This window comes from Salminus brasiliensis, chromosome 2, assembly GCF_030463535.1.
Source record: "Salminus brasiliensis chromosome 2, fSalBra1.hap2, whole genome shotgun sequence".
NCBI lineage: Eukaryota > Metazoa > Chordata > Actinopteri > Characiformes > Bryconidae > Salminus > Salminus brasiliensis.
The window spans coordinates 25,019,221-25,043,524 of NC_132879.1; the positions used below are offsets into that span (position 1 = coordinate 25,019,221).

At 40.7% G+C, this 24,304-nt stretch overlaps 2 protein-coding genes across 5 annotated transcripts in view; both read right to left on the reverse strand.

The window, feature by feature from the left end:
* The window catches only part of hcn4l (hyperpolarization activated cyclic nucleotide-gated potassium channel 4l), a 28,485-nt gene extending 23,601 nt beyond the window's left edge, over nucleotides 1-4,884 (reverse strand). For 2 of the 3 annotated variants that reach the window (XM_072671793.1, XM_072671809.1), the window contains exon 1: nucleotides 3,752-4,884. In XM_072671793.1, coding sequence (XP_072527894.1) covers nucleotides 3,752-4,422 — 671 coding nt within the window. In that variant the 5' untranslated portion in view covers nucleotides 4,423-4,884. Of the gene's footprint in view, nucleotides 1-3,669; nucleotides 3,703-3,751 lie in introns of those variants that run through there. The other variant, XM_072671801.1, reaches the window with a different exon arrangement.
* A 2,086-nt stretch (nucleotides 4,885-6,970) lies between these two features.
* On the reverse strand, nucleotides 6,971-23,666 carry nptna (neuroplastin a). Of its 2 annotated transcripts, XM_072671819.1 has the most exons (9): nucleotides 23,316-23,666; nucleotides 18,930-19,277; nucleotides 16,411-16,585; nucleotides 14,917-15,011; nucleotides 12,389-12,522; nucleotides 11,245-11,518; nucleotides 9,749-9,770; nucleotides 9,043-9,119; nucleotides 6,971-7,996 (listed from the first exon to the last, which is right to left on the reverse strand). In XM_072671819.1, the coding sequence occupies exons 1-8, from the start codon at nucleotides 23,386-23,388 to the stop codon at nucleotides 9,059-9,061; spliced, it is 1,182 nt and encodes a 393-aa protein (XP_072527920.1). In that variant the 5' UTR covers nucleotides 23,389-23,666; the 3' UTR covers nucleotides 6,971-7,996; nucleotides 9,043-9,058. The 2 variants fall into 2 exon arrangements, with proteins under 2 accessions (XP_072527920.1, XP_072527921.1); XM_072671820.1 differs by lacking the exon at nucleotides 18,930-19,277 and having other exon boundaries at nucleotides 23,316-23,652.
* Between the last annotated feature and the right edge of the window lie 638 nt (nucleotides 23,667-24,304).

Genomic DNA, 24,304 nt, shown 5'->3' on the forward strand with positions numbered 1-24,304 from the left:
AGAAGACATTACTATAAATAGCTATATGTTGTTTATTATTTAATAAACATCTTGTTCCCACAATTGTTTTTGGAATATCAAATTAAACATCTAGAAATACCTTCTGGTGTGCATATTTTTAAATACTTTAGAGAAAGTCATTACTGAATAAGATAACAATGATTCTTACTAGATCAATGGCTATCTGTGTTGGTCACATAATTTAAATATTGACTCTGTATATATGTCTTATTGTGCTGTATAGAAAAGTTAATTAGAGAATTTCTATTGGCCCACTCATCATTACAATTTTAAGACAATATAAAGGACGACTGCCCTCCAGATCCCCTGTGTGTTGGTAAAGTTTTTAGGAAGGATTTAATTAACAAAATAATTGCCTGAACCAAACAACAGCATACTGTGCTGATACAACACATAGTGATGTAATCTCTCACGGTTGGGCATCTGCATTAAGGAGAGTTTAAGAATGTCAAACAAGGCTGTTCTCTAGCACATGAATACAGCTCAGGCAAACTAAAGCCTTTGTGATAATCAGCTTTCTATTGTTCATCTGCCAAAAATGCACTCTCATTCTCCATCTCTATCTGTTATTGCTGAGCATTTTATGAGTCCTAATTGTCTTTGCCAATCTCCATCCCAGCTCTCTCAGGAAAGTGTGTCATCTCTGGTTGCCAGCACCAGTCATCATCTCTGTCACCCAGATGTTTAGTGCGCAGCTGGACTCAACCAGCCTGTTCACGCATCCTAAATTTATATGGCACAAACTCCTGCCTCTTTACTCTGTCAACAACTGCTACTGCAGGTAATGAAATCAGTCAATGGATGTTGGTGCAAAAGTACATCTATCTCACTCAATGTGGTGGAACGGTCAGAGATCATGAGAGGGAGATGGAGAGGAGAGAATGGGGACAGGAAGCATAAATCAGCAGAGATTCAGGATGACTCTATCAACTAATTTTGGATTCTAAAAAAGACAGAAGCATAAATATTTATTACTGTTTAAATAGTAAAATTATAGAATTTCTAGAATTTAGTAATAATTTAAAACAGGATAGACTGTTGTTGTATGACAGTCTTCTCCAGGGGAGCAGTATGGGAGGAAAGAAGGATGACTCCATGGGCCTGTGACTGACAGGGTATTTTGGCAGATTTTTTAGAGTTGTTTGGACAAACTCCCAGTCAGCACCCCTGGTTTTCTTTGTGGTATACTAGTTTCTACTGTATAGTCACATCCATGTACTGTGCTATTGCCCCAACACAGCACTAGTACTGGATCAGTACTTAGTATTAACCGATACTCGTTACTAGTTCAGATATTGAAATCAGTATTGAGAGAAAAAAGTTGGATTGATGCACCTCTATTCTAATTTCATTCCCTTTGTCTGTAGTAAATGCTTTCTGTTCTTGCTCAACACGAAAGGAAAACATCCCTATTACACACAACACTGAGACTGATAAGCACACGACAGAAAAATGACAGCGATCTCTCATTCTCTCTTATTATTGGCACATCAATTACACATGAAGCATAAATGAGATTGAAATTTAACTCCACTGTTACCATCAGCATAATCCTGAATTGTATGCCTAAAGTGATATCCAAACAAACAATGAAGCAATCACCCATAAACAGTGCATTAACTACAGCATCACATGTCATGTGGCCTATTTTAGGCGCTCCATCATAACCGTGCCAAGGCCATGTGGTCCATTTCAATCACCTCACTGTTACTATTGCCCCTTCTATCCCTGTCTCCCGGTCCACACCAGGAGAGATCCATTAAATAAATTGTGTTGCTATAATCTCCTCTGATGTTGGCTCCTAATAATGCCCATGGTTATGTTAACCCATTTTGATTACCCCATTTCCAGGCTCTATAACCAATGACAAGCACTGCTAGCCTGCTAGTCTGTTGGAAGCGATAGAGAGAACTCATGTAAATGTGGAATGAAAGAATGAACAATCTTCATTGACCTCTGTTGCCTCTATTTACTTTGACTGACAGCTAGAAACACTGGACTCAGATTGGATTCACCAAACCACCTCACATTAGGCCACATTAGCCACTCTGTTGTCAATATATTGTTTATCATATTTCCAAATGCCATTAAATGTATAAATATATATATTCATATAATAAGTGGAAGAAACAGATGATCAAACTTTAGCACTTCCATTATTTGTCTGTCGAGGGACATTAACCATGACTGGTCTGCAGTTCAATCAATAGACCACACTGAGGTTTTGGAGAGTAACACCATGGCTCCACTTTCCACTTTAAATGTCTTTAGCTCACTCAAGGTCCAGAGGTGGTAAATACAGTCCGACAAATGCATAACCACAATCAATGATAAAGCAACAGTAAATACAGAACACATATCAAATCCATATCGCTGTAGCCTTATTTACTGAATACATGTGATGCCATGAAACTGGAGAGGTGGAGAATTAGTTTTTTAAAGAGCTCATTTATACAGTAAAACTCATAAAACATAAATTAAGGTTCATGACTATGCTTAAAAGGGACCCTAGAATGCCAAACTCTACTTCCCTCGGCATAGTTGAATACCCAGTGTTCAATACACATAACTGCCATACCGTGAACCTCAAACACTGCTATGTGCACCTTCGAAAGATCAGCTGGCCTATCCAAAACAGACATAAGCCCAGCCCACTAACTAAGCGTGACGAACAACAGAAGAATATATCATGTTATTGATGTGAGAGAGCAGAACATCACTACCAGACTCTGCTAGTTGTAGGAATACAGGTTGCTTGGTGAACCAGGCCTCGTGACCGCAGCTTCTGTGACAGCGTCTGCAGAAGGGCAGCTTGAACTCGGCACACGATGATCACAAAAATCAATGATGTTGTAAACGAGGATCCATGCTAGAATAAAAGCTAGCACTAGATGAGCGGCTTTCACTTTCACATCTTTTCCCTTTAATGTCTGCTCCATAGAAACTGGACTACCTCAGCTGACTGCTAAACTGGAGCCAAACACACATCAGAAGAGAGGCACTGGCTTCTTTTCTTACTGGTAAGGCTTGAGAAAGCCAAACTGGTGGAGGCAAAGAGCAGGCAAGACTAAAAGTTAACCAGCTATAATCTCGTGAGCTTGCTAACAACATAGAAGACAGCAACACTATCTGGTAAGACTCAGGAGTAATCATAATGCGTTTGCTGGTGCTATAAACCAGCCTATAAAAACAGAGCGTGTTAGTTTTCCCACGAACCCTCTGTAAAAGGAAAACCAGTGTGTTTTATGCAATGAAATGAGCATTCAGGCCTATATTTGTCATGATCTGATTTACACGGTAGAGCCCTTTAGAACTGAATGGTTAGATGAGATGGTAAGGTTTGATTTATGCAGCTTAGCAATATATTTGAATGAGCTAATTTAAACAGTAAACCCCTTAGAATTGAAAGCCAATATTTCCACTAAAGTGACGTGCACAGTAAGACCCATTTAAAAGAGTGGAACATAGGTTCCAACTGGAGTGAATGAAAGAAGTGGTTAGGCCTAATGTCTAATGAGCTCATTTAACCACTAAACCCCAACAGAACTGAAAGGACGATGTGTCCAGGCCTATACTTTCGGTAAGATGATTTACGAGGCTGAAGCCCTTAGAACTGAATGGAAGATGGGTTTAATAGGCTATAAAAACCTGATGAATGTCTTGCCAATAGAGTGACCTCTGCTCGGCTCAGGCTACGGGCTCATGAAAATGACATTCATGCGAGAAAGACCTGAAGTCACTGTAGGGGTGGATGATCCAGAAGCCGGCCGACTTGACCCTCTCCTGCTCCCTCTCCACGGCCTTCTCGCTGCCGAACATGCGCAGGGAGAACTTGTTGACCCCGGGCTGCAGCATGGCGCCCAGCTGCCTGTGCATGAAGCCAGCCTGGTACAGCCTTTCCTCGTCCATTTGCTCGCCACTCTCCAACTTCCCCAGACTGGGTGTCCTTTCTCTCTCCCTCTCCTCCACCACCACCTCCTCTTCCTCCCTTTCCCTCTTTCTATCTCGCTCCCTCTTCCTCCTCTTCTCCTCCTCCTGCTCATCCTCCTCTTCCTCCTCCTCCTCCTCCTCCTCAGGACTGGCCTCCTCCTCAGTGATGAGGCGCCTCTGCTCGGCTGCATCTCCCTCTGGCATGCTGCTGCTGCCCCTGAACCTCCGGCAGTCTCCGTTCGCTCTGCTGAACGCTCTGCTGCCCACGTCCGTCTCCGTCTCGCCTCCTCCGCTTCCTCCTCCTCTCTCACCCCCTGCTCTTTCTCTCTCTCCGCTGCTCCCGGTCGGGGAGGCGGAGGGCAACAGCTGTTTCATCCTCACGCTCTTCCTGCGCGCGTCCTGCTCGCCGTCCTCCGCGGCGTCCCCGTGGCTGTAGAGACGCTTGCGCATGGACGCGTGCAGCCGGTCCATGTCAACAACAGGGATGGAAGCTGAACGAAGGGAAGAGAGCAGTGGAGGTCGAGAGACAACTTGTTTTGTGTTGGTTTTTCTTCTTAAGCCTCAGATGACATGGGCATCGCGGAGAGAAGCTGGAGAGCAGCGCGTGCCGTCCATCCCGCCAGTGGGGGAGAAAGATGAGAAAGAGAGAGAGAGAGAGAACGAGAGAGCGAGAGAGCGAGAGAGGGGGAGAGAGAGCGACCAGCGACCAGCGTCGAGCTGCTGCTGTTGAAAGGAAGGATGAATGAATGGGTAGACAGGGGTTAGGTAAACGATGTGACGACGCGCGAGCCAGACAAACCCCCCTCCCAAAACAAGCAGCCCTGGAACCCGAAACGAAAACGGTGACCTGTGTAAAGCGATCGAGCCAGCCAGCCAGCCTGCCAGCCAGCCAGCCACACGCAGCGCGTAATCCAGCAGCGTCCCGCAGCTTTTCGTGGGTCGGAGTGAATGAGTGAAGAGGAGAGAGACGGAGCGCGCGCGCGGTGCCACAGCAAATAAGCTCGAAGCACCTAAACCAACGCTGGTGGGGAGGGGAGGGGAGGGGATAGGATGGGATAGGAGGGGAGGGGATGGATGGTTGGATGGATGCTAGGGGGTGGGTGGAGGTGGGTAGGGGGGTGATTGCAAGAAGAAGAAGAAGAAGAAGAAAAAAAAAAAACGACACAGCCTCGCGTCTGTGCAATTGATGTTGCTGATGTGCGCAAGGGATGCGAAGCAAAGTGGGATCTTTTACACGAGGGGGAAGAAAGAACGCGCCAGTAATAGGGGATGAAGACACGGTTAGGGGTTAGGCACGTGCATCAGGTGATCACAGCAGAGCGTTTGGGAAGGAGAGGTGGGGGGGTGGGGGGGGGAGGTACATGACTCAGATTTGAAGTCTGACACAAGCAAGTGTGTCCTTGAATAGGGTGTTTGTTAATTGTGCAGCGAGGATAGGTCAGGATGTGGCCAGATCCCATCAGAATGCTCCAGTGTGGTGATGTGAATGTCCCGTTAGCGTTAGCGTTAGCGTGGGCAATAAAACACGTAGGGATGCTGCTGTTGTAGGACAAAGAGGAGCAATTAGAGACAGTGCTTGACATGTGGAGCTTGCGTCCAGAGGCTATGCTGACGAGAACGGAAGAGGAATGATGGAATGGCAAGACAGAGGGAGGGGGGGGGGGGGTGCTAAAAGTCATCCAATTTTCCCAGGTCAGGACTCTTTTACCTCCACACGACACTGCACTGTTATTGGGATTCGGAGCTTTAGCTTTATGGATGAATAGAGCAACAAAAACCAGAGGCAATACAATACAAGACAGGACAGTCGGTCCCAAACATCCGCACCTGTGGTGTTCTGCAGTAACAGGGTCTAATCAGAGCACGCAAGCGAAGGTAAAGTTCTGGGGAATGAGTAAGTGACTGCATAATTTAACACTGAAGAAAGAGAAAAAAAAAGTAAATACCCAAGTACAAATGTACTGCAAACTGTGCAAATGTTGATGCAATGCCTCCTTCTATATGGTCATCATTTGTGTACCATTACATAATCTGGAGTTTTAAAAAAAAAACAGTTTAACAAGTCAGATGGTCAGGTCATGGTACCGAGTCCTTTGACAAGGCTGTTGGAAGAGGCACCATAGGGCGTCAGTGTAATCTGTACTGGTACAGATAAAGAGTGTGGTCTTTATAGAGCACAATATGTATATGAGTCAGATGTGCTGCCTGTCCAGTAATTCTCCATTCCTACACAGAATGAGAGAAAATGGCTGGAGGTGCATACTTGTAAGTTGTTGTTTTTTTTGGATATGTTGGTATATTATCACTACATTTAGTAGCATTACTTACTTTGTATATAAAAGCACACCACATACAAGGAGGGAGAAAACTTAAAAACAGTGCTTTAACATTATGGAATTGGGAAATCAGGACACTTGAGCATAGGCTGCCAATTAAATGTATTAATTCTAAATAGGAAAATACCTGTCCTAGCTACTAACTTCTTTCTGACAACAGTAGTCATATAATAATAATTTCTGTTTAAAACATCAGGATATTAATGATACATTGCAGCCTCTGCAGCTCATTTTGGTGCAATAGAAGAAAGTATGCAGGCTTTTGAGTGTAGTATTTTTAACTGTTGGCCACTAATGCCCCCGTCTGGTGTGTTGATAGAACTGCTGCTAGTGTTTCACTGATCACTGCTGCAGTCAACCATTATACATCTGTAGCCCACACTGAGTAGAACTCATTCAGAACATTGGAAGCAGACAGTTCCATTAGCATATTTCCTTGAGTGATAGGTGCCTCATCCTAATCATGGCTCTAATGTTTAACTTTCACTGGAGGCCTTCACTACATGGATCAAGTGAATTGGACTACGGTTGATCCTTAACTCAAAAGATCTGGTAGACCCCCAAAAAATATTCACAACAAAAACATTTGGACATTAGTGTGCTATGATTGTGTTTTGTGGGGGATTTTTGTCCCTGAGCAGGTCAAGTGACCAAGAAGAAGAAGAGACACAGACACAAAATAATCACTTTGGAATTTTTAATTGTTAAAAATGATATGAATGTGCTGTATGACCCACTTTGTTTTTTCCCCCTGTACAGTTATACCTTTGCACTGGCAGGGAGCTCATGCAGATGGAGTAGAGCAGTGTGTGTCTGGACATCGGCAAGAGTCTTTGAATGATGGTTTGTGCAACAGTGCACGTTGCTATTTATGGCAAACCTATAATATTAAAGCTTAAAATACGCAACCGAAAGCCAATAGCAAAAAATGCTTATTCGACTATATATGAACAAATATTGCATAGGATAAAAGCCATGCTGTATATTATGCATACATAGAAAGCTGAGTCATATATTTAAGGTTAAGAATTGAAAATGGCATTACTGATTCGCACTTACACCTGAACACACACAAGTGCATCAGAATGAATAACATTCAGATAATTATGGATATCTCCAGATACATGATTGATACAGAAATAAGTAAATGTACAATATCTGTACAAATTAACCATGGTAGGACACTGAAAAGCCCTTATTTTTATTGAAGCCTAACATAAATAAATAAAATGATCTAAATAGGGTCTGCAGTGAAATGATAAACTGTACAAAACCTGTCATACCACAAATATGGTGGTAGATTTGTTTACGCTGCAGTAAGTTAGAAGGTTTGCTTGAAATATAAATGTTATCTACATGAAACCACTCTGAAATACACAAACCAAACCCCATGTCTGTATCGAATAGCAGATTAATATCTTGCATGCACTACCTGTCTATTTGTTGACATGAAAACAAAATGTCATTATGAACAAAAGATAAATAAAAAGCAACACAATCATGCAATAAAATATTTGTAATATTCACGGCATTTATAGTCATGTTTCATTCTTGTCGGACATCCTCTTCACGTCAAACTCATAAGGCATGCCTCGAGTGGTCGTACAGATTTCGTCTTACTGATACTTCTTTCTTAGTCCCGATATGCTTTCGTAATTAGTGAACTCCTTCATGTTACGTTCATGTGGTCATGATATGAATGTCTTCACCTGGAATAAAATAACATAAAAAGAGCAGAGGGCCAGAGGGCCTTTAGTTGTAAGTGAGTTATTAATTGAAGTACTATCAATTCTAAACCATACAGTGCCATTAAAAGCTCCCTCCTGATTTCTTCTATTTTTGTATAAATCATTTAAAAGTTTTAGTAATTCATCTCCAAACTAAAGTAAACAGAAGACAATCACAATGTGACTTAACAGAACATACTATATAAATGATCACTGATCACACAACCGGGATCATTTAAACCACACACAGACTCTATAACAGTCAGCCCAGTGGAACCTAAACATCAATTCGGAAGCATTCCATGTGAACTTAAATGTCTCAACATGCATCACACTATTCTGGGAAAAAATGAAATTGTGGAAATAGATGAAAAAGAAGTTTCTAAAACAAATACAAAAATCGGTCTGGAAAGGTTTATGAAGCCTATTCTAAGGCTCTGAAGCACCAGTGAATCAGTATCTCCAGAATGAGAATGGCTGAAACTTGGAACACTGAACTTCAGTGTTGGAAAAAAAAGTAGATGGCCTACCCAAATTCCACCACCAACTTATCCAGGAATTCACTAAAGAACCTAGACAAACCTCTGCTAACAACAAAGAACTATAGGTCCCACACTCCCCAGTTTATTACTGCACCGTTAGAAAGAGGAAAATATGCTTTACATAGAGTTGCAAAGTGTAAAGCACTTCTAAGCTAAAGGAACAAAGATTTCTTATATTTGAAAATCCAGAATATCTGGTCACCAGTCAGTCGTGTGAAGCTCAAGAACCATTGGATTACACTTTTTCCACATGGATGACCAAGGTGCTGAGATTTACCCCCTTTATGAAAAGGAGTTTCCTTGTGTTCAGCTTGTTTTAGGTGACATTTTGTTTGAAAACTATTTAGTGCAACAAATGCATTTATAGAGGTAATCAGGTAAGGGAGAAAACTACTCTTTCATGGCACTGCATATAGAACGTTTCATAAATAAAATCATTTGAATTCAGCACAAAATAAGTAAAAAAAAAAATATATATATTCTTACTTTACTGTTGGATAGCTCAGTTTGTGTTCCTTTGACGCAGGTTTTTGTCTTTGTGGTTGTTAGTTGAATTAGTTTTCCTGGGAGACACATCATTCAACAGGTCAAATAAAGCCACAAATCAAGTTTAGGACTTGACTGATCTTTAGGAGGTCTGTACTGAACATCTCATGAGAAGACCTCTACTAGAACAGTCTCACTCAATGTGAAAATAAATTACAATCAATGTTCTGTTTCTATTGATGAGTAAAGTATGAGACCTTGAGCTGACTCATTTTATTGTCCTACATGTCATTATAGTAGTATGATCCGCCAAAGAATACAATATTAAGGTCTGGAATATTAAGACAGTTTTACTTAATATGGCATTTCACACTCAAAACGAGAGGCAAACAGGAAGGACAGTATGCCTGTCTAGGTCTTATAAAATGCTGGTTTTAGACCGGAATCTTAGCAAAGTCTCAGCAGCACATTACGCCCATCTCACTGCATTATCTGCTTCCACATACAGTTTGAAAACTATAACTCCAAACGACACACGGATTCGTCATGGTTGACAGAAAAGACGGTGATCAGTTGGATCAGGTGCGTTACATTTGTGCTGCATTGCAGGGGCAAGGTGCATCTGTAGCGGAAACAACGCTGACTGTCTTAATGCATCCAGAACCTTAATGGCAATCACAAAGGAGACGGACTGGATGATACTTACATTGGGCCAGCTGGTTCATCGTCTTAAGCAGATTAGGAAGTAAAACATTGAGAATGTTAGGGTAGGACACGCATGTCAGAAGCATTCTTATGCAGTGCATTTGTCATGCATATGTTAAACCACAATCTACAATATGATTCCACAGTGGACTACATGTTAGTAAAACCAAAATGTCACATTTCTAATAAAAGACAAAAAACAAATGCTGTTTTTTGTAGTCATTCAAAAGATGACAGGGTTGCATTATCAGTTAAATTAATGTTTGTTTGTTTTTACGGTAAATGCACATCATGGTATTTAAATATACTGCTAATGTCAGAACTCTGAGAATCTAGATATTTCATGCTTATGTAAACATAAATGAAATATCTAAAGAAGGAAAAAAATCTCCATGAGCTCAGTTTAAAGTCAAACTATTCACAGTGAGGAAAGCAATCTATTTTAAATCAAAGAAAAAGAAGAATCCAACTCTATTTATTGGACTCAAGCCAGGAAGAGCGTATAATGCACATCATTATATGGGTGAATGTAGTGGAAGATGTTTAGATGGACAGCAAATTCAGGCTTAAAGATCATGCAGGTTCTCTCACTTACCACCCAGTGTTTAAGGTTATGCAAATCAGGGAGAGAGAGGTGCATTACAAAATCAAAACGTCTAAACATAACTTACTCCAACACCTGAGTGAAAGGAGGAAGGAGATTCTTAGCCACCAGATGGCAGTGTTTCACAGTGCATATATTAGCCAAGCCCATTATCATTAGCGCACCTGAAGTGTAGCATTTCTACAATTACAAAACTGTGGCCGGACACTCGCAAGTCTGCTGCAAACTAGACAACTTTCCTTCAAATTGTTTCACAGGAACTACAGGCGTTAGACTACTGAGAGATGTCTTCAGTAAGAAAAACTGTGAGCAGACCTGGGCTTTCCTTTTAGCATAGTACAGGTGGAAACAAAGTACCCTGGGACTAGACCTCCGCAGACATGAATAATTGAATGCTCGCGAGCTACCCATACACTATGGAGTCACATTTCTCCTGAATATCAGATTAGGGCCAGATGACCGACCTCATTTGGACTGCATGTGTGTGTGTGTGTGTGTGTGTGTGTGTGTGTGTGTGTGTGTGTGTGTGTGTGTGTTTGGGCTGGACTTCCTCAGACTGAATTATTAAGCGTGACAGAACATCAGTATCAGATAACAGTCAAATTGTTCCAAAGAGCTTGCTCTGAGAGGCTGTGGGGGAAAAACAATGGCGTTATAAAGTGACCATCACACATCTGTGAAACCTATCCCAAGACAGTCGCTTGATCAATGAAATGTCAAGTGTAATGCATTCAATTATCTATTCAGAAGTAGGAATTTGATCTCATAGCATTTCTTTAAGGTGCATTTAAGACTGTTAACTCACCTTTACTTTCTTTTAACTCGTATCCAATTTTTAAAGAAGGTTATAAACAGCCTAACAACTGTAACCCAGCTCTGAAATATTAACTCACCATCAGGCACCTCATCAGGCTTCTTGCGTTTCTCATAGATAACAATGATGAGGACCAAAACAAGGATTTCGGCTAGTACCCCCAGCAGGGGCCAGAGAGGGGCCAGGTTACTTCGGACACGCAGAACTGAGGTCATGGTAGAGTTTCCGATAATGTTATTGGCGCTGCACTCGTATTCTCCAGGGTCAGAGAGGATATCCAGGTTAATGATTGACAGCTCTGTGTAGTTATCCTTGTTGCTGATAAAAAAGCGGCCAGAGGAATTGTCAATGTCCTGTAAGGTGATTAAAGAAGGATGGGGGATTGAGGGACATGAGGGTAAGAGGGGAGGGTCAGTCACAAACATAAAGGTTCAAGTTGGAAGCATGATCACTTACTCATGACGAAGCTTTATAAAACAATTCAACATGTTACATAAAACCTTATTTTTTACACAAATTGAAGAATTTGGTTACCAATTTAAGGGGAAGTGTATTTGCCCAAAATACTTGCATGAAACAACTAAAGGTAATAGTTCTTTAAAGAAATGATAACTTCAAAGACCATTTGGATGCATAAACTATGCTTTGCATTCATGAAAAGACCCCCCCCCCCGTGTCATTTTTTTGTTTTAGAATGACACACTTTTTGTTTAGTGTAGTATTCTGCCTGTACTCACTTTAGCTTTCTGAGAGGGAATGATTTTTATATTATAATTCTAACCTTGAATGCAGAAGAAAATAACATAGGAAACATCACTATCCACAACTTTCAAATTAGTGAGAAAAATGGCCAAGCAATTTACAAAATAAGTTTTTTGAGGTTATCATACAGTACTTTTGTACTGTAGGACCAGATTCCTGTACAGTTACACATCCAGTACTTGTGTGTAAGAGCAGGAAACATCTGTGCATTAGGGCAGGGTAACCCAGCTCCCACCTTGTTTTTTGCACAACATGCTTACCCTGCTCTAATCCACTTTCAGCTCAAGGAGGATTTGATAATTAGCCAATGCTATGACTCTGATGTGTTGAAAGTTAACACTGCATTAAATGCCTTTGGAGTTGGCAATGTTAGTTTTCATTTCTGTAAAACCTCTAAGAAAAAAAATAAGGAACAAAAACAAACAAAACAGAAGTAACAGAAGTAAGTAAGTAAAACGTACGAAAGAGGCACCATCGTCTAACTTGCGCCAGGACCACATAGGGTGAGGGTAACCCACGGACTTGCAGTAGAGGACAGCGCGTTCTCCCTCATTCTTATTCTCACTGCGCTTATGTCCTGTGATGTCTGGAGCAGCTGAAGGAGAAAAGCAAAAGGACATAAAGACACTGTCGGCAGCAAAACAACTCTTTTTTTCAGGAAATCTTCCTTTTTTATAAACAGTACATGACATTTCAGTTTTTTCAGAGCATGAAACAAGGTGTGAATTATTTTTTCAAATCCACTTATTATTCACTATGAGCAAACAGTACAGTAGATGAAGCTGTAAAGTGTACGTTTAGAACAAATCTTTATTTAAAAGCTTTTATTTAACTATAAGGCTTAGTTCACATTAAAGGGATTAAAAAAAACACACACTAATGAAATGTGTAGTTTTTCCCCTTTTTCCCAATGTGGTACTGCCAAGAATTGTTCGTAACCCATCTGCTACTCAGTGTGAGCAGTGGTGAAAGAGAGCCAGGTGATCAAGTTCTGCTAAAATTTCATACACCTTCATGACTGTTCTCCATTTCCACCCTACTGCCCACACTTTTCACAAAGTCTGTCTTGTAAGGGTGATCTACTGCGATACAAGGGAGTGGATGAGACCAAACAGGATTCTACACAATGTATTAAATTCTTTATATCTAAACAATTTACTAATGAATCATTCATGACAACTTGCATGAAAGGCTTAATGTCGGGAGACCCAGTAAAATGTAGCCTTCCAGCCGAACAGAGCATGCTGTCACACAGATACTAAGCGTCATGCAGTCATGCACTTTCTCGGATTCAAAGCTTTGTATCTCCGACTCAGCATGTGCTGCAGAGAGCAACACAGCACAGTGAGTGTAGCTGTTTTTGAGGTACTAGGCTGACACTAATCATTAAACGTTGCAGTATCTGAAGCACACAGACACAGAGATGGAAAGATGGGGGGAGGAAGAGAAGGAGAAAAGTACATAAGAACTTTGCACCTGCAAGTATTTATCAATCACTTGCCTTCATGACTTTGGTCTTCATTAACAAAACTAAAAATACTTAAATAAATAAATGGAAATGTTGCTGTTGTCTGTTAAGCTTTGATTATATTTATAGTTACTGTAATAAAATTACATTACAACGTGCCACCATATGCTTTTCCGAGCATGTGAATATCAGCACTTCTAGAGCACTAACTGCATATTTCATTACAGAGAGAGCATATTTAGTCTGTATACTTTAGAGCAGTTTGTGAGAAAACTAATGTGATAGAATTTTTAATATAGCACCACTGGTTCCAATTTATATCACAAAAAGTATTATTGCACAAAGTATTGTGCAAGAACATCCCTAACCCCTACCTAATGTAAACTAAAAAGTTTATCCATCAAATGTTTTGCCATATTAAATTTTGCCATATTATTTTACCATATAAAGTGCCTTCTAATGATGCATACTTCAGGCTCCAACTGTAATTATTGTAAGAACAACGCTAAAGGCACCCTTCTACATACATTTTTGGAGTGTCCCTTTACTCAGTGTTTTTGGAAATACAGGATGGACAGTTTAAAGGACATTACAAGTGTAACCATAGATCTAGATCCTTGCTTACTTCTACTAATTGAGGACAGCGTTCCTTTCTTTTTTGATGCTGATGTGAATCAATCCAAACATACATGTAAAACGATTATAGATTGTCTTAACCTATAACACTGCCTGTGTTGAATGTAGTACAGAAAGAATCAATAAGGCCAGTCTTTCTACTGATGCATCATGTTGTGATGCAATTCAAGAATTAAAACAAATTTTATATGGCTCCTTTAGCCATATATATCAGTTACTATCTTCAGTTCTCTTTTGTATGAGATTAACCAGTGCTGCCACTTCTATACTGTATTAATCTTGTTCTCTCTCTCTCTCTCTCTCTCTCTCTCTCTCTCTCTCTCTCTCTCTCTCTCTCTCTCTCTCTCTCTCTCTCTCTCTCTCTCTCTCTCTCGTATGTATATTTCATTCTGTTGTCAAATTATAAACAATCAAAATATAATCACAAAACAAACAAGTATGTCTGTCTCGTCTGCGACATGGCGGTATGATTGAGGTAAAATGTTTAGCTTATTGCTATACTGATTTGAAGTCATATGGCCCATATTGTGATATTGCATATATGGAACATTGCCCTCCTCTATGCACTGGGTTCCCTTTATGAAGTTTGCTATTAACATTATGTTAGTTCCATTTCTTTACGTTAACTTCATCAATGCATTTTAAACATGATGTGATTGTGTATACATTTTAATATATATTCTTAAGTGCTATAGAGATCACTTTTTGAGCTTATTATCAATGTTGTTCTTTTTTTTATTTTACTTAATAGTTATTAATTAATTGCCAACCAATACCCCTACCAAATAAACCTTTTTAAAACGCAGGGGAACATTATACACAGGTGAATCCAAAAAGAGCAGGTAAAACAGCCTTTAAAGATGTTTCAGAGAAAAGAGATCTTACATTTCACTTCAATGCTGGCATTGGCTGGAGGCGCCATTTCAAATGTATACACACACATGTACTCCCCTGCGTCCTCTGCCCTTGGCTTGTTGATTCTGTGGGGGTGGAAAAAATGATTAAGAATGCTACCACTTGTCCTTCACTGTCATCAAGTTGAGACATCAAGAGAGGTGTGTGATGTTGCTTAGCAACTACCAGCTACATAATCTTTTGTGTGGCGTATTGCTTTCAATGACACTGTCATTAATTATTAAATATACATATGCATGCTTTACCAGCATTAATATTACAAAACATAGGAGCAAGAAGAGCAGACACATTTTATATTTTGCGTCACTACCACCCAAGAGAAACATTCGTAAATGCTGAGGAATAAACTTTGTACCTTGCCCTTAAACAGATGCCATAAAAGTTATTAGGTGAACAAAAATAAGCTTTGCTTTTACAAGCATTTAGATTATAGATAATCTGACCCATAAATGGGGCCACGCCGACCCTGCTACTCAATAAAAAGTAAGTAAGAACATGTCTGTTGAAGGGTAATTTTTTCCCCCTCTATAGACTGATATTCCAGGAGATTTCCATTATTTTTTAGGTATTGTTTAACTAAGCACTACCATTGTTGTTCTTTGTCTTAAGCAGGCTCTGTGCGGTGCTAGTAGCTATTTTTGTCTTGTTATTTTTGTCAACTGCCAGCGGCTTCTTTTTCAACTGCACATCTCGCTTGTATTCTGTGTTCTGTATTGTTACTTAAACACAAAGACAGGCCTGCTATTAGTGTCATGTGCTTTATATAGCCATAAGTGCATTAAACCTAGACCCTGCTGTGAATGGGGACACCAGAATTCTGGAGAAACAAATAACCAGAGCCTTCTTTAATGAAGGCTGACACAGAGAGGTGGATCACTGCTCTGAGGGTTTAATCGTTGACTTGGCCCACACTTACATGTTTCCAGCCCCAACAACATGATCTCTGAGATCAGCAACACAGGTTAAACGTAGAGCGTCTCTCTGTGCGTATCTGGTCAGTCTGATTCAATTAGGAGTCAGACGGAAGGATTAGCAACATGGGGACAGACTAAAGGAGGCCATTAACTGAACTTACATAGCACCAATATATACTGGGATATATACTACCAATATATACTACTGAGTGTCAGATCAATTTCTGGCTAAATACTGGACATGTATTGAATACTAAACTATATTTATGGCTTCTTTATATTAAAACAAAAAATGAAACAAATATAACAGAAACATGAAGCGCTTTAAGTAGCAGAGTTCTTCAATCCCAGTCCTGTAGGGTTGGCTGTAAGTACAGTCTGTTTATTGATCATTATGGTTAGGTACGGCCTCACCCCTAAGAGACAAGGTTCAACTCCTCTGTCATTTGTCTGATTTGGGAAATCTTAAAGATGCCCTCCAGCACCAGAACTGAAGAACCCTTCTATAAAAACAACTCTCAGTAAGCAAACAGTCACATGTAGCCTTTACTTGTATTCAATGTTCTTCTGCTCAGTCCGTGTGGTCGGGATTTCCTCTCCATTCTTGGTCCAGTAGCTGTCACGGTGGGTGTACGGTACAGTAGTCAGGTTGCACTGCAGCGTGACTTGTGGCAGATTGGTATCCGTGGGTAAGGTGATGTGATCTGACACATTAATTGATGGCTCTGAAAACACACACACTTAATCAGTGCAAAGCAAAAGACAACACTGCATGGCATCAATTACTAATTGGTTTGTCCACACATTTTTGACAGTCACAGTACAAATGAACACTACAAAAAAAAAAAACACTACAAAAAAAACCCACATCTTTCAACGAGGTCAACATGTTCAAGGAATAATACCAAAATCAGTCCCTCAACATCAACAAGATGTACCACAGTTTGACATTGTCTATGAACTATACCTTTCTATAAATAACAGCACGGTCAACTCTTCTACTGTTGAATGACAGTACATCAAGGCCAAAATACCTGCTTCTCACACAGGTTATAAATGTTTGTTGATCACCGCCCTGCTAGAGGCTCCAACAGTACCTGGTATAAGCCTTCTGGCAGTGGCTGCCAAATAATCATGTAAATATGCTTGATTTGAGTGCATTATACGTGGAATACTAACAAGAATATCTGCACCAGGACTGGTGCAGGACTGACTTTTAAAGGCAAACCCACCTGGTCATTTCACATCGGACCTGGGGCCAGTCAAAGTCCTAGTGATGTTTGATGACGTTTTATTCTGCCAAACCTGTTGAGGTGGCATATTCAGTCTGTATATTTGGTGATGCTGAAACTGTCAAAGTATGACTGTTGAATGCTTTGCCTCACATGACCAATACACCTACAACCAAGACATTTTTAGCACAAGAGAAGATGCTGATAGACAAAAGTACTTTTTTGTGCAATGTCAAGTTGACTCTTTTTGTCATTTGTCTATTAGTGTGTCAATAAGTCTAGATTCTAGATGACTTTTAAAAGCAGAAAGCAAACCTCCACCATCCTATACTTCACCATAAATGTGCTTATGTTGCACAATGAAAATCCTCTCACTGCATCCAGTTGTTATTTACAGTATTCTGAAAGGCTACCAGCACTGCAGCGGTAGACATCTCAAATATCAACATCAACTAGAAGCTGCTCTGAGGTCATCCACAATTTCAGTGCAAGTAAAGATTCAATTCTAAAAGCCATTTCATTTCGTGTCTGAGCTTGATCAAACACACTTAATGAAGGTATGTTAAAACCATGACTAAATGGTGACAGAAACTCAATAGAACCTTCTCCTCCACTTTCTGTCTTCAGTACAATAGTCAGTAGGATACTCTGTATCCACTGTGCAATAGACTGCTCGTTTAAGACTGCACAACTTATTTCAATGTATTTACTTCCTCCAAAACTCCAATGATTATAAAAATGTACTGTTGTTGTAGGAACATAATTTCACAACTTACAGGTTTTTTTTGTTCACACAACATAGATACAAGATTTTGTCCTGAGTGTGATATGTACAATTATATCAGAATGTTATTCTGACCACCCCTGATTTGGAATGACCTCAGCCCATTATATCAGCCCCACTTACCACATAGGAGCACTTCGTACTTCTATAATTACAGACTGTAGTCCATCTGTTTCTCTGCATACTTTGTTAGCCTCCTTTCACTGTGCATGTACACTGATCAGCCATATAATTAACCCCACCTGCATAATATTAAGTAGGTCCCCCTTGTGTCACCACAACAGATCTGACCATTTAAGGCATGGCCTCCACAAGACCTCTGAATGTGTGTCCTGTGATCTCTGGCACCAAGACATTAGCTGTCCTGCAACTTGTGAGGTGGAGCCTCCTCAATCATCTATGAGCCATGACCCTGTCATCAGTTCACTGCTTGTCCTTCCCTGGATCACTTTTGGCAGGTTCTGACCACTGCATACTAAAAAAACCTGTGCCTATAAAACACACCTGATGTTTTGACCCGGTCATGTAGCCATCACAATTTGTCTAGACAACAGAGCTCAGATCCTCATGCTTGTCCATTTCATGAATCTATAATAAATATATTCATAAAATGAATAGATTCATAAAATCTATTCACTATAATGAATCGGTTTTCTTACCTGTCAGTGGTGTTAATGTTATGGCTGATCAGTGTATATAAACATCTTATAAAACTTCAGCCCTTACAGCATAATATTCTTAGGCCAATAGCCTCTGTTGCATTCCTTGTGGGAATATTTGTAGTTTGCAGGTCTGCGGGCTACAGCACCACTGTGGAACCACTTATGTAAAAGGTTACAGACAGCATTTTTGGCTTCAGTCACAAGTGGAGAGGGATACAAGAGGTCTGCTCTTCAGTTTGTATAGGGATAGTATCCAGACATTTAATCTAGAGAATAGAGGACACAAGGGCAAGACAGGTGTTTTGGTCTTGTTCACTAGCACTACCCAAGCCGGGGGCATATGGCTTGTGTTACCACTCTACACTGGAAGCACTACACTTAATTGACTCACTCTGCAACACGGTAACTGTTGCCTGGGCTCGTATCCAGACAGTTGATGGATTTTGGTGAAGATCATTGCGTTGCGGGTTGTTACTGGCTCGGCACTCATAAATCCCAGAATCCTCTGTGGTGACATGCATGACAGCAAGCACGCTAACCCCATTGGTTCCATAGGCCGTGTTGATGGAGACGCGTCGCTCACGTGCACCATCCCACAGCTGAAGGAAGCCATCAGCACTGTTCACGTCTGCATACCACCACTGGACCTCAGGCGTGGGGTTTCCAACTACATCACAGTACAGCTCAAACGTGTCATCGGTCAGTTTAGTCTCAGACAAGGGAGACTTTATAAAGCCCGCTGAGGAGGGGGCAGAGTGGGGTGTAGGAGATGACGCAAAGAAAAAAGAAAGAAAAAAGAAAAAAAAAAGAAAAAAAAAAAAAAAAAAAAAAAAAAAAAAAAAAGACAGATCGGAAAATAGGGGGAAAAAGGAAGTGGGTGCAAAAGAGAAAACACAAACATGGATTAAAACCAAAAATGGAAATAGTCAATTAAATGAACTAGAAAATAGGTTAAGACAACTGAACAGAACAGAAAAACAGAAAGAAACTGCCGATGAACGAAACATGGCCCTTAAAATTCAAGCCCATAAATGAAGAAAAATGACCTTGAACAACAGTGCTTCTGTAACCACAATGATTTGATGTTGCACATTTCATTGAGATTTCTCACTGTTCTTGTGTGGGTGTGCTCTCAAAGACAAACTCCGTTTCCATAGAAGCACGCTACAGCAACCAAGCAGGTACGCAGCCCATGTCATTGGGGGAGGGATGACACACACACACACACATGGTCACACACACACCTGCCACCCCCACAGTAACTATACTAAAATTTCCATACCAACACTAACTACTGTTACTGCAGAGAACACAAACATGTTACCAACTACCATCACAGCACAAAAAAAATCCTATTCTTTATACAAAATGGTCTACATTAAGGAATTAGCAATGAGAAACCAGGAAGTTGTCCTCTTGCATGCGCTGAGGGATTGTTGTTGATGTTTCCTTGAATATTCTCGAAGGACATGTGTTCTGAGGCTTTGAGGAAAATCAAGGCAATGGTTAATAGCTAAACTGCCAGAAAAATGAGCATGGCACTGTTTTACCACACAACAGAAGATTAAAAACCCTCTGAAAAACAAAACTCTACTGTCAACTATAACAATTTGTTTTTAATCCCAATGTTCTCCTGTATTGCACATCTTTTGAGCTGTCTTGTAACTTGCGAGATTCAATCATCAGCCTGTAACTCCTACACCTTCGAATGGTTATTTGAGCAAGGCCATAGGATAAGGCCTAAAAAAACCTTTGCATGATGTAAAGGTTCATAACCAATTTAAAAGCTCTTTGTACTGACAATCTCACTAATATGGTTCCTTATTGAAACAAAAGTAGTTCTTCTACAGCTGTGCTCAAACAACCATTTGAAGCATCGTTATTTTTAAGAGTGTACATTACATAGAGGCGCTTTATATCAGTACTGAGAAGGCACATCCAAATGGCACACACAACAAAAATGACCATATTTGATAAAGTGACACGAGGGGATGGTCAACATGACAAGAATACCAACGCTGCTTGATGGGTTCACAATACACAATTTCAAGGTTTGGGAAATTAAAAATGATTAATAAATAGATAAATAAATAAATAATAAACAGTAGCTGAATCCACTTATATAATTCTGTGTTCTGTTTACTGAAATATGCAGCCGGTCAGGGCTTTTAGCACTGACAATTTCCACAATGTCCAGGAACAAACTGTGTTAAATAATGTGATGTAATTTATTATTACAAGAATAAAATAAAACAAATGCTGCCATAATGTCCACCCCTAGTGTCACTACACTTCATACTGCAAGTCAAGCAAATGTCAATGCAATGTCACACCTGTGACATCCTATGACATCCTCTTACCTTCTCTCACTTTTGACATTTTTCAGCTACTGGGATTCATCAGACCAGGCACACGTTTTTTTTTTTTTTGTTTGTTTTTTTACACCACAGGTAGTGTTACGGAAAACCTTATTACTTTGTGTGTGATTCTTAATCTAGTAGTATGCAAGTGTACTTCAATGTATTGTAATCAAGTTATGCTGTTTCTCTCCTATGCAGTATGCAATACCATGGCACATGTATAGAACACATGTACTCTGTGAGTCATCATTAAGCTTAAGTTAGGAGTAGTTACACTCTGATTTGTAGGTTGCTCAAGTTTATGCCCTTATATGGTAGAATAAGTCTGAGTGTTCCTAATATGTGCATGTACACTTGCAGGGGTCATCAGAATTTAAATATGAAGTCTGTTGCACAACAATGTGGGAGTTGATATTTTGGTGTACCAGACACTGTCAACAGGAACTGAAACTGTCTGTGACCGTTTCAACTTCCTCATTTCCATGTATATAAGAAAGCCATGCTTACTTGTTAGGGAGCAACTATATTCTGTTGCTCGAATAAAGTTATTACTCACTGCAACACAAGACAGGGTTGTGTTGTTTCTCAACTTCCACCACAGTAGTTAGTGGTTTATGAGTAGATGCCTCTAACAGCAAGTCCAAATCAGATGCAGCATATTTACCTGTTGTAGGCTTACAACAGTCAATACTACATTTTGACATCATACGCTATTAAGAACTTAACACAAAGCTTTAGAACACTGAACATCCTGCTTCATGAAACTGAAATAATGTGAAATATCTGGCCTGCCTTCTCAAACACAAAAGAGAAACCCAAAACCAAACAAAGATAAAATATGTAACCGAGGATATGAAAAACCAACACTGTGTCTGACCGCTACATCTAAATTAATTAGCAAGTTAATTAATATGAGCCATCCCTGGGAAATGGCTTGAAACCACATTTGATCAGTCTATTAAAAACCTTCATGGGATTCAAGAACATAATGGGGTTCTTCAGTCGTGAAGTCAGGATGCGAGACTTTGAAGAGCTAGTGGGCCCAGATAATATGTGGGCAGCCAGGGTTTGCATGCTGCAGTAGGCCTAATGCACACACACGAACGGGGTCGGCCTCAGGCGGAACAGAATGCAGAAATTCTCTCTTGCCTACAAGGCAGCAAAGGGGCTCGTTCAGAGGCTAAAATGGGTCAGTGCATCCGCGCACACTTGTGTTTGAGAGGACAGACGAAGGAGGTGCAAGGGAAGGTGCCAGGAATAACCTATTCAAAATGCTGCAACCTGAGCTCACTGAGAAACCGTAGGGTGATTCCATTAGGTGTTTTTTGCAGAATGAGGTCAACAGAAAAAGCTGGGGAAACTAAGCCTTCTCCTACACCCAAGCTTAAAGTCTGAGAATAGTGAGGTAAATGATTCAATGATTTCTTCCACCATGCGTTTCATGTATTTCTGTCAAATATAACTGTGTGTGTTGCATAGTCTCTGACTGATGTAGGCTACTGCAAGGCATTCCCACTTGCACGGCCATATTCTTGGGGGTGCTGGTGGAAGTTGCTTCTTGCTGATCTGAGATCAGCCTGCCAGCTTTTCTTTTATGATTAAGGCTGGCAGCGGAGGAGGTGGAGCTGCTCTCAGATCTGTGAAATGGGGCGACCTCAACACATTCCTCAGGTTCAACCAAGAAGCCTCAGCTTGATGCAGACGAGCTCCTCATGGCGATCGTTCATCTACACAGTGCGATCGCGCTTTCTGACTCAGTGTCATTAGGCACTGTTCTGCTTCACATTAGGACTTGAACAGGACCACCAGGAGGAGGACATTACCGCCATGCATCCCACTGCTGCATCGCCTCTATAAATAGAAACATGCAGCAGAATGAAGTGGGGCTATTTTCGGTGCTGCAGAAGACCGGTGCACGCACGGTTCTCTCCACCATCATTATGTAAACGCTGAGAGTTGGTTAATGCAGAAATATTTGCCAAAGGTGGAGGACAGATTTTAGTGCGGGTTTCTCATAAACCCCTAACAGGAAAAGGGCTTCGGCTGATTCGTGGCCGAACAAGCATACTGATAAGGAAACACAACCAAGCCTATTTGCAACGGGTGGCTGTATGTCCTACATGAACATTCCTCTAACGTTAGTCTACGCTTATATGTCATATGATCGTGAGGTTAGTCTAACCACCATTTAGTTCAACCCTCATCGAGACATCTAGCTAGCTAATCAAATCGTGAATACGGAAGCTAAAGCCCCTGTATAACGTGCCTCTGCGTTAGTCCGAGCAGTTAGCAGGTATGTCATCTCGGAGGAAAGCGGCTTGAGTTTTAACCTGAGCCCAAATCACCGCAGGCTCCAGCCGTCCGCACACACCGAGTAAACATGACATAAACCCCAGAAGGCTGATTTCACACCTTACCGTTCTGTGCACACACTGTGTGCAGCACCAACACCCCCAACAAAACCAGCATTGGGTTTCCCGGACGCGACATTTTCTCTCCCTCTTTCTCCGTCGTCGGGTACCGCTGGGCTACCCTGCTCGCGCTCAGCGGGTTTCTGGCTCTTCTGAGGTAAAGACTGGGGTGCCTGCTTGATAAACGGCTCGCCTGGCTGGACCCTGAAGCTGGTCTCGAGCACGCTGGAGCTGAGCGATAGCGCGCGCCGAAAGGAATCAGCTGACCACCGGCGCGCTGCTCTTCACACGTTACACACACACACACACCAACACACACACAGCCGGTGTGGAAACGATAGGGGCAGAGTGGAGGAGGCGATGGAAGTGATCTTCACGAAGTCCCGCGATAGCTTCTCGCATTGGACGCGTCCTTCGTGATCTGCAGGCAAAATAAAGAAATAATGTTAAAGTGCCAAGTTACCTAATATTTTTATATATAGTATTTTTGAAACACATGTATCACTATCCATCCACCTAATAGTAATAATATCATTACAATAATTTGTGGAAAAAATAAATAAAAGGCCAAGAGCCAACATTTGTGGAGTGGGATAATAATAAACAAGGACACGCCATGTTATTCATGCAAAGCACCAAAAGCTATTTGAATACTAATTCTAATATTCCACCTTCAACCTGCTAAAACTGAATGTATGAGTGAGCCAGTTAAAAAATTAGGTCCATGAGGTGTTTCGCCTCTATGAAAACTCACCATAGCTGCATAGTTGAATGAATCGCCCTTACTGGTCTAATTTTCTTGCTTCTGTAGCTTCTGCAGATACATCATCCCTAAAAATAGATCATATGATATAGTTGACTCAGGATAAATAGATAAAGGGGAAATATTTTAGTTAGTCACTATTTATTATTATTATTCTTCTTATTATTATTATTATTTGAAATTGTTTATACATTAATTGGAAAAATACAAGCCATCACTCCTGGTGCATAAG

Bases quoted from the DNA above. Each gene is read 5' to 3' on its own strand.
- nptna (XM_072671819.1), bottom strand. From the start codon at position 23,388: ATGTCGCGTCCGGGAAACCCAATGCTGGTTTTGTTGGGGGTGTTGGTG. The intron at 15,012-16,410 runs GTAAAGGCTACA...CCACCCCCACAG, and splicing joins CAGAAGAACATTGAATACAA to AATCAACAAGCCAAGGGCAG. The intron at 9,771-11,244 runs GTGAGTTAATAT...AATCTGCTTAAG, and splicing joins GCCTGATGAGGTGCCTGATG to ACGATGAACCAGCTGGCCCA.